The 10,421-nt window shown below is 46.8% G+C and overlaps 1 protein-coding gene across 2 annotated transcripts in view; it reads left to right on the top strand.

The window, feature by feature from the left end:
* The first annotated feature begins 6 nt into the window (after positions 1 to 6).
* The window catches only part of LOC108799684 (UPF0505 protein C16orf62 homolog), a 220,930-nt gene continuing 210,515 nt past the window's right edge, over positions 7 to 10,421 (top strand). For both annotated transcript variants that reach the window (XM_018571583.1, XM_018571584.1), the window contains exons 1-2: positions 7 to 81; positions 9,231 to 9,308. In XM_018571583.1, coding sequence (XP_018427085.1) covers positions 40 to 81; positions 9,231 to 9,308 — 120 coding nt within the window. In that variant the 5' untranslated portion in view covers positions 7 to 39. The remainder of the gene's footprint in view (positions 82 to 9,230; positions 9,309 to 10,421) is intronic.

A 10,421-nucleotide genomic window follows, 5' to 3' on the forward strand; every position in this document is an offset into this window, starting at 1 on the left:
TTTGAGCAGCAACTCAGTTTCTATGTGGAAGCAAGAGCAATGTTCTGTAATCTGGAGCCAGTTCTTGTACAGTTAATTTACGTGAGTGGGATCCACCGGGCTATTTCTCTACACTAAAGCTGGATTATTGACCTTATTTCCTTGTCTCCTATATACATTGCCTTATGCTGGTGTGGAATACATGATCCAATATTCACTCGTGTGAAGAGGGTTTTGAGTGTGATGTTTTTCGAACAGCATTTATTAACAAGATTCATTATTTCATTATTTGTCACATACAGTTTTAGTACTGTGCTATTTGATAAATAGAAAACAGAAACTGCAGCAATATTGAGTGTGTAGTAAACCACAACAAAAAATATGATTTTACATTAACTTATCTTAGAGCAGTCAAAACAATGAAAGGTAACTTCTAATTGCTTTCTGTAAGCTACTGCACTTTGTACATTGATCTTAAAAAAGACTTTTGCCTTTTGTATGCCTTTTTATCTTCTCTTGCTTTGGCCTTTATTGTCAGGTCAATTGAATGCACAATTTTTTAATATTATTATATAGGATTTATGTTGTGCCAACAGTTTGTGCAGCACTTACAAAATATGGGGATACAGTACAGTTAAAATACAATACTAGGGATGCACCAATACCGTTTTTTTGTTGTTTTTTTTGCTATATTTTCCGATGCCGATACTGGAAGTCCCATTAAGGAAGCTGGGCGGAAGTTCCGGTATCGGAATAAGCAACGGGAGTATTTTGGCGAGTAGAAGTACTCGCCCAAATACTTTGTACCGATACTAGTATGGGGGGTGGATTGCAATTTTTACTGTTTGTCAAAGTCCAATGTCACTGTAGGTGGCATTAAAATCTGACTGTATCTGAATTCCTGTGTTGCTCAGTAGACTCCAAGAAATAGATTTTATGGTAAATACAAAAATCTTATTTTTTTCTGATTTTTGCGGTAGATAATTATGAACGATTGTTCATTGCAGAAAAGTGACATCAAATGTTTATTTTTTTACTTTTGACAGTCCACAGAAACAATAAAAAAAAAGCGTGCAGCTCCCCCACCCCAATTCATACCAGACCCTTGATCCGAGCAGCAGCCTGGCAGAGCAGGAAAGGGGGGTGAGCTTGTGCCCCCCCTCCTGCACCATGCTAGGCCACATGCCCTCAACATGGGGAGGATGCTTTACCAGAGAGGATCCCCTGGCAAAGCACCTTGTCCCTAAGTCGATGAGGACAAGGGCTGTGCTGGTCTGCGGGCAGCAGGCAGGTGGCCTATCTGAATCTGGGTGTCCCCTTCCATAAAGGGGGAACCCAGATGCCACCCCCCTAGTGAATCAGTTAAGAAGTCCTTTATTTAAAAAAAAATAAAACCCAAAAAATAAAACGTGGATCTGACGATGTAGATCCACGTCACTCATGGTGGTTAATGGCCAACAACTCCGGAAGAAACATTTTCAGACAAAAAAAATTCGGATTCATACCTCCTCATGTATCACTTACCCCTTCTCTTTTAGATTGTAAGCCCCAGGGGCAGGGCCCTCCTTACCATCTTGTCTTGAATTGTATTGTGATTGTAATGTCTTCCTTATATTGTAAAGCGCGGCGCAAACTGTTGGCGCTATATAAATACTATGTGAGGGGGCGTGTCCAAGATGGCGACCGGAGCACACGTGTAGTAACTGTGCTCCGCCACCTTATCTATCATCCTGATTCTTTAAGCCCTGTGGAACGCTCAGGTGGACAGTAGACCGGGACCGGACTGTTCCCTGATCCGGCGGGTATGTCTCGGGGGCGCCGTAAGTCATCTATGGGCCGCCCTACTACCCCTACGCCTCTGCCGGCCCGCGGACTGAAGCAGCCTCGTGGCAAGATGGCGGCCCAGCCGGAGGTCTTAGAGGAAGCCCTGACGGGCCCAGCCCAATTTACTGCGCTGATGGCTGCGATCTCGGGATGCCAGACTGCACTTACGGCCAAGATCGACCACCTGCAATCGGATGTGGGTAGGGTTGCCACCTGTCCAGGATTCACCCGGACAGTTCGGGTTTTGAATGCTGTGTTCGGGTTTCATGGCAGCAGAGACCCGGACACAAGATGCCAGGCAGACAGGGGCAACCAAAATTAGAATAGGGGCTTCTGGCTCCCCACTGAAAACAGTCTCAACTGTGATATTTGCATACGAATAGGCGGCAATATTTACATATAAATAAGCCATGACTCATTCTCCCCCAAAAATGTCTGTGCATCGCTTCAGTGTTCGGGTTTCGCTTGAAGAAAAGGTGGCAACCCTAGATGTGGGCCTCCTCAGGCGGGATCTGGACAGGTTCGGGGATCGGATGACTGCAGCGGAAGGTAGAGTGAGTGAGGTGGAGGATGTAGTTGGGGCCCACACGGCGACTCTGCGTATCCTGCAGACCAAAGTCAAGGCCTTGGAGTCCCGGGCAGTGGATGCCGAGAACCGGAACCGGCGGAGTAATCTCCGCATACTGGGGCTGCCGGAGGGGCTGGAGGGTCCGGACCCACTTACCTTTGCTGAATCCCTGATCCGGGCCCTGCTCCCTAAGGCCCAGCTAACGGCCTTCTTTGCGGTCGAGCGGGCCCATCGCATGCCTTCCGTCCAGGGTCCCCCTGGGCCCCCCCGCGCACTTTCATCTTTAAACTCCTGAACTTTCGGAACCATCCTGATGGATGCGTCTCGCAGATGCTTATTATACCAGACTCGGGGACTGTTTGCGGAGGGGGAGCGTAACGGTAGACTACTGGCGTGGCTGGTGCGGGAGGGAGGGGGAGCGTGCAGTGTTTCCAGGGTGATAGACTCGGATGGCTCTGTCCTGACAGACCCTGGTAGCATCACGGCCCGCTTTGCCTCCTTCTATGGGGACCTCTACCGCTCTAGAGTATCCTACACGGACCAAGACCTCTTGACCTACCTGGACGAAATTGACTTTGAGGTCCTGCCCCTGGACTCTCGCATAGCACTTGATACGCCCTTTACGGACAGGGAACTGGAGTTAGCGATTACCTCCCTAAAGGCGGGCAAGACACCGGGACCGGATGGGTTCCCGGTGGAGTTCTACAAGACCCATGCAGAGGGGATTGCCCCACACCTGATGCGTACCTATGGGGAAGCCATTAGGGCGGGTGCTCTCCCCCCTTCTATGCTGAAAGCCATCATAGTGGTGGTGCCCAAACCTGGGAAGGACCCCGAGCAGTGTTCATCGTATCGCCCAATATCCCTACTAAATGTAGATCTAAAGATTCTCACCCTCATGCTCGCTAACCGGCTCAATGCTGTCATCACCCTGCTGGTACATGGAGATCAGACAGGATTCATGCCTGGGAGGGGGACAGATGTCAACTTACGACGCCTTTTCATCCTATGTGGATAGGCTGCGCAACACACAGGGGCAAGAGGCGGTCGCCTCGCTAGACATTGAAAAGGCGTTCGACTATGTCGAATGGCCATACCTGGTTGCAGTCCTCCGTTAGTTTGGGTTTGGAGATCGCTTTGTCGCATGTATCCGGCTCCTCTACTCCTCCCCCACTGCTAGAGTAAGAATTAACAATTTGATGCCGGCTCCGTTTGGCCTTGTTTGGGGTACGAGACAGGGATGCCCCCTCTCGCCTGGACTCTTCGCACTGGCGATGGAACCCATGGCTATCCCGCTCCGTGCCTCTGCCCAGGTGGGGGGACTTCCAGTGGAGAGGTTGATGGAAAAGCTTTCCCTCTATGCTGATGATGTGCTCCTTTACCTGGGGGATGTGGGGCCCTCCTTGACAGCGGCTTTGGGGATACTGGACATATTCGGAGCCTTTTCGGGTCTCCGGGTGAACTGGGGAAAGTCCCTGCTATTTCCGCTGGGTGCCTCCTCACTTCATCTGGGTCCGGGCTTGCCCCTCAAGTATTCTATGTAGCTTTCTATGCCCGCAGAGAAATAATCCGGAGATGGAAGCTGGCCTCTCCCCCTACGGTAGGGCAATGGTTGAGTACGATAGATAGGATGCTCCCGCTTTACAGAATAACATACATGAGCCGTAACTGTGCGAGTAAATTTGATCGGATCTGGGGAGACTGGGTGGCGGCCAGGGGACTTACCTTGGAGGGTCCAGGTGGAGAGACCTTAGTATTTTATGTAGTTTGTTTCTATGTATAAAAAAACAATAAAAACATTACCTGTTAAAAAAAAAAAAATACTATGTAATAATAATAATCATTTTATTTATTTTATTGTCAGAAAATTTGGATACGTTCGGATTAGTTATTTCTTTCATCGGAAATTCAGATACATCTGAATGTCCAAATATGCGGCTATTTATCCGAATTTAAATTCAGAACGAAACAAATCTTGCATGTCTAGTATTAAATAATAGTTACATAGTATTTGGGGTTGAATAAAGACATACGTCCGTCCGTGGAATTTTTTCTGCACCAACTTTAGGTGGTGGCCTCTAGTCTTTGTAATGGAGTTAATCTCAAACAGTTTGTTGCTAATGTTGCTGTCACCATTGAACATTTTGTACATGAAAATCATATCCCCCCTTAATCTCCTTAATTCCAGCGTAAACATGTTTAAGGTCAGAAGCCTTGTCTCATAGCTCTGGTCCTCCATTCCCCTAATTAGTTTTGTTGCCCTCCGCTGGACTCTCTCCAGTTCAAGGACATCCCTTCTCAGTACTGGCGACCAAAACTGGACCTCGTACTCCAGATATGGCCGAACCAACGATCTATATAGAGGCACAATTATAGACTTGTCTCTGCAATACATCCCCTTCTTAATACAGGACAAGACCCTGCTAGCTTTGTTTACTGCAGCTTGGCACTGCAAGCTACCATTCAGTTTGTGGTCTACAATGACCCCAAAATCTTTTTCTATTTCTGACTTCCCTAGCGGCATACCCATGATTGTATAGCCTATTTGTTTATTTCTATGTCCGCCCTGATCTTCTGCCTGGATCCGACTTTGCTCTTGTCTCCTGCGTTTATCCTCTGATTACTCGTTGCTGACCTGGGACCGTCTGACCACCCTCGGCTAGCCGCCTGCCTTGAACTCTGCCTGGATTTGACTACTGTCTCCTCATTGGAGCCCTCCTCTTCTCGTCCATGCCTTGGCGGGTCAACCCTGGGTATTGCGACCAGCTACCAGCAAGCAGCCAAGCCCATCTCCACCATCAGGAGCTCTGGTGAACACTGGCTGGTAGTTAGACTCTGCCCCTCAGGGAAGCCCGTGTCACCTTCCAGGGGGTGTCACTCTAACACGTCTAGAATGGTCGGCAATAAGCTAACTGCTATCCATAGTTTTTGTATTTCCTTTAACCTACTTGCCATTACTGAAACCTGGCAATCTGACTTTGCCTCTCCTGCTGCCTTCTCCCATGGTTGCATCCACTACACTCACTCACCCAGACCCAGTGGGTGAAAGGCAGGTTGAATTGGAATGCTTTTATCTCCAGAAATCACTTTTCTTTCAAGGTCTTCTTGAAAGCTTACTGTATTCATCTTTTCTCTTTTAGGCCTCCTGGACCTGTATCATGCTTGCTTGATGACTTCTCTTCCTGGCTCCCCTCCTCTTTGCCTCCTCTGAAATATCCACTATTATTCTTGGTGACTTTAACATCACTGTTAATGCTAACACCCCAGCTACCTCTCAGCTTATGAACTTAACCTCATCTCAACACAACGAACACTCTGATGGCAACACACTGGAACTTTATTCTCCTGCCTCTGCTCTCCTTGCAACCTTTCCAACACCCCTTTTCCTCCGTCTGCCCACAACCTTATCAGTTTCAAGCTCACCCTGTTCTCATCTCGGAACATCACCCAAATCACCCTCTCCTCTACACGCAAGACCTCCTGCTCTCTAGCTCCCTTAATTGCCTCTTCTCAAAAGAGAACAAACTCAGTTCAGCTAATCTCTCCAAATAGCTAACCTCCTCCATGCCTCTTATGAGTTTAGTTGCCCTCCAATTCCACAACATCCTTTTTGTAAATTGGTGCCCAAAACTGAACTGCATATTCCAGATGAGGTCTTAGTAATGCTTTGTACAGGGACATGATTATGTCTCTCTCTCTGGAGTCTATACCCCTTTTAACACAAGAAACTTTTTTTCTTGCTTTAGAAACTGTGGCTTGACATTGCATCCTATTATTGAGCCTATGGTCTACCAGAACACCCAGATCTTTCTCCTTCTTTGACTCCCTCCAATATACTCCCCCTAGAGTGTATGAAGCATGCATGTTTTTAGTCCCAGCGTGCATAACTTTACATTTATTAACATTAAACTTAATTTGCCAAATAGATGCCCAGTCAATCAGTGCATTCAGATATGCTTGTAAGTTGGAGACATCCTGTAGGGACTGTATTCCACTACATATGTTGGTGTCATCTGCAATCACAGAAATTGTACTTTTAACCCCCAACCTTATATCATTTATAGATTAAACATTAAAGGACCCAACACTGAACCTTGGGGTACACCACTAACAGGCTCAGACCATTCAGAGTATGACTCATTAATCACCACACTCCGAATATGGACTTTAAGCCAGCTTTCTATCCAATTACAGATTAAATGCCCTATACCTGCAGACCTTAACTTACACATTAGCCACCTGTGGGGAACTGTGTCAAACACTTTTGCAAAGTCCAAATATACTATATCCACAGCCATTCATTTGTCTAATTTATTTCTTCCTCATAAAAAGAAAGTAGATTTGTTTGACAACTTCTGTCTTTTGTGAATACATGCTGACTGTCACTCATAATAATATTTTCAAGAAAAACATGTGCATGTGATCCTTTATCAAAAGTTAAAGTATCTTCCCAATGATGGAAGTTAAGCTTACAGGTCTGTAATAACTTTATATTCATAACTGATATTCATTTTTGAATCTTTGCAAATCTTTATTTCCTTTTTACATATTTTGTTTTATTGTTTGTAACATTCAAATGACGACAGTGTTCCTTCATTTTTATGGTTTTTAAATGTCCTTTTCTCATTCCTTATGGCTTTGTTACATTGGATGTGGGCCATATGTGTTTTACTTTTAGCCTTTTATAACAACTAATTTCTTTTTTGTTCTCAAACAGCACATTCCCACACCTATACTGCTTTTAAGATCAGGGCCGCCATCAGGAGGATATGCCGATACTCATGTAAGGGGCCCGGGCAGCCTTTGGGGCCCGCCCGGGACCCTTGCATGACTATCGGCCGACGGTGAGAGGTGAGGATTCGGCCGGGCCCCCCTCAGCACTGAAGGAGGCTTGGCCCTAGCAGCGTCTGCAGCATCACAGCAGGCTGGTGCCCCATCGGCGCCACTGCTCTTTTGATCTTGGACCAGCCGGAGGTGACATCACATCACTTCTGGCCAGTCCAGCAGCAGAGGAGGCCAGGTGAGCAGGTAGGAGGAGCTGGGAGGGAGATGCAGCCCTGACCAGCCCACCTGAGACCCCTGCAGAGCCCACCATAGAGAGTATCAGATGGGCTGTGCAGCATCTATGGTGGGCTCTGCAGGGTCTGAGGTGGGCCCTGCATCCAGCGCATCACTAAGCCTGGCATCCAGCACGTCACTTAGTCGTGCGTCACTAAGCCCTGCGTCCAGCACGTTACTAAGTCCTGCGTCCAGCGGGTCACTAAGCCCTGCGTCCGGCGGGTCACTAAGCCCTGCGTCCAGCATGTCACTAAGCCCTGCATCCAGCACGTCACTAAGCCCTGCATCCAGCACGTCACTAAGCCCTGCATCCAGCACGTCGCTAAGCCCTGCATCCAGCACGTCGCTAAGCCCTGCATCCAGCGGGTCGCTAAGCCCTGCGTCCAGCGGGTCGCTAAGCCCTGCGTCCAGCGGGTCGCTAAGCCCTGCGTCCAGCGGGTCGCTCAGCCCTGCGTCCAGCTGGTCACTAACCCTGCGTCCATTGGGTCACTAAGCCCTGAGCCAAATTCATATACTGTTCTGCATTGCTGTATAAATGTATTGCTGGGCTTTGTAGTCCCCCTACAGCTGGCGTCATTGTGCATTAGAGTGTAAGCTCCTCTGTACAGAGACTGATGTGACTGTGGGGGGCATTGGAGTGTAAGCTCCTCTGTACAGAGACTGATGTGACTGGGGCTGCAACAACAAATCGACTAAGTCGATTAAAATCGACTTAGTCGGCTTTCGATTAGTTGCCTGTCCGCGGCTCCACACGCGCCGCACGTTTAACGCTGCATCTCCTCCCCACCTCACCCAGCTCTGAGCTCTCTCCCGCCGCTGCCCGCTTAGACGCTGCCTGCCAAGATGATCACATTGCTGCAGGGTGGAGGAACGGCAGCTGCCGACAGTCCCAAGATCTCTGGGGAAGAAAGTAAAGTTGCTTGAAGAGTGTGCAGGTAACACTGCCTGCACTTTTCCCCCACATGCTGTATAAATGCATTGGGGGTATAGTGATTGGTTGTATTCCTCTATAGCTGATGGTATATTGCGCTGTATATGCACCATCAGCTATAGAGGAATACAAATCCCAGCAATACATTATACACTGTGTCCTGGGATTTGCTGTATTCCTCTATAGCTGGTGGTATTCTGCATTGTGCTGTATAATGTATTATTGCTGGGATTTATAGTCCTCTATAGCCGGTGCCATTTTGCATTGATTGCTGTATAATTTTATACTTTCCATTTCACTTTATTGAACACCACCCTTTTTAGTTTTAGTTTTTTTACTTCCACCGCTCCAAGCTAGACTGATGTGACTGGCTCAGTATTCTCTGTACAGCACTGCGGTATATGTCAGAGCTATATAAATGTATAATAATAGTGTGTGACTGTGGGGGGACATTAGAGTGTAAGCTCCTCGGTACAGAGACTGATATGACTGGCTCAGTGTTCTCTGTACAGCACTGTGGTATATGTTAGAGCTATATAAATGTATAATAACAGTGTGACTGGCTCAGTGTGGCGGCGGTACGGCCCGGCTTAAAGCCGTGTAATGGGCCCCAAAATTTCTGATGGCTGCCCTGTTTAAGATTGTAAGCTCTCATGAGCAGGGTCCTCCTAAGACTCTTGTCTTGAATTGTTTTGCAACTGTAATTTAAAGACTAGTAAATGTTAAATGTATTTGCATGTGCAACAAGCTGCCAGAACATCAGCACTATTGTTTTAGGCAAGGCTAATTTCACTTTATAAAGTTTCATTAGCAGAAAAATGTAATGTAACGAGCATGAGTTGGTTATTTGTTGCTATTTTGCATTTTCAGAGTGTCAACCATCTGGCCATGGAGACTAAAAAGGTGATGAAAGGAAACCATTCAAGGAAGACTGCCTCCTTTGTCAGGGTATGGTTGATCAGAACCAGAATTTGTTTTAAATGTTTTGAATTGAATTAACATTGGTTCTTATTTGTCAGCATACTTTATACAAAAAAACATGGGGTTTTACAAAGAGTTCTATAAGAGTCCTTTATGGTCCAGTTTCTATGTTTTGGAACAAATATATAGAGGTGAAACTCGAATAATTAGAATATCGTGCAAAAGTTCATTTATTTCACTAATGCAACTTAAAAGGTGAAACTAATATATGAGATAGACTCATTACAACATATAAAAAAGAAACACTTGAAAGTTGTAAGGTTATGTTGAAGACCCTATAAGCACTTTGTGTGTCCAAAAGGGTTTGGTAACATAATCCCAAAGCAGATACAGGAAAAGTGTAACACATTCTTTAAAAAAAAAAAAAATGTTTCCATCTCTGTAACTGCCAGTGCCATTTTAGCTCTAGTGTGCTTGACCACTCCCCCTGATCACTGTTGTTCTTCTCTCAGGCATTGGCGTAACTGGAACCTTCAGGGCCTCGGTGCAAGAAAGCATGAAGGCCCCCCCAACCCCCCTCCGCCATGGCACCGCACGGTTAACAGGAAGGCTGCCGAGGTCCCCAGCAAGCGCATGACCTCAGGGAGCCGCTTCAGTTTAAAAATTTTGTGCTGATTTTCAGTCGAGAACACCGACCCAGTATCTGCATTTGCTCAAAGACGGGATTAACGAGGAAACAGGCATTTATTTACAAAGTATTTGTTTGTAATGGTTAATTGTGACCGTTAATATGCCGTCCATGGCAGTAGATGATGGATGGCAGGAAATGATTGCTGGAATATTATTAACGGTCACAATTAACAATTTTTATTAAAATACTTTGTCAATAAATCCCTGTTTCCTTGATAATGACTGTCTGTGCACAAGCGCAGTTGCTGAGGTCGGCAAATTTGACTATGTCAGCGTTCTCGACAGAACACCGGCATCTGTGTTTAGTATCCGGGGGCATAGTATGACAGCCTCTCCTGCTCTGACGCACAGCCGCCCGTGCATTCTGCGGGTGGTAGAGCGGCAGTGAAGGAGCGGCACGATCTCGGGGGAGGCCCTCTTCTCCCTTGCTGGGCCCCCCCCCCCCCCCCC

This window comes from Nanorana parkeri, unplaced genomic scaffold, assembly GCF_000935625.1.
Source record: "Nanorana parkeri isolate BGI_ZX_2015 unplaced genomic scaffold, ASM93562v1 scaffold1786, whole genome shotgun sequence".
Lineage (NCBI taxonomy): Eukaryota > Metazoa > Chordata > Amphibia > Anura > Dicroglossidae > Nanorana > Nanorana parkeri.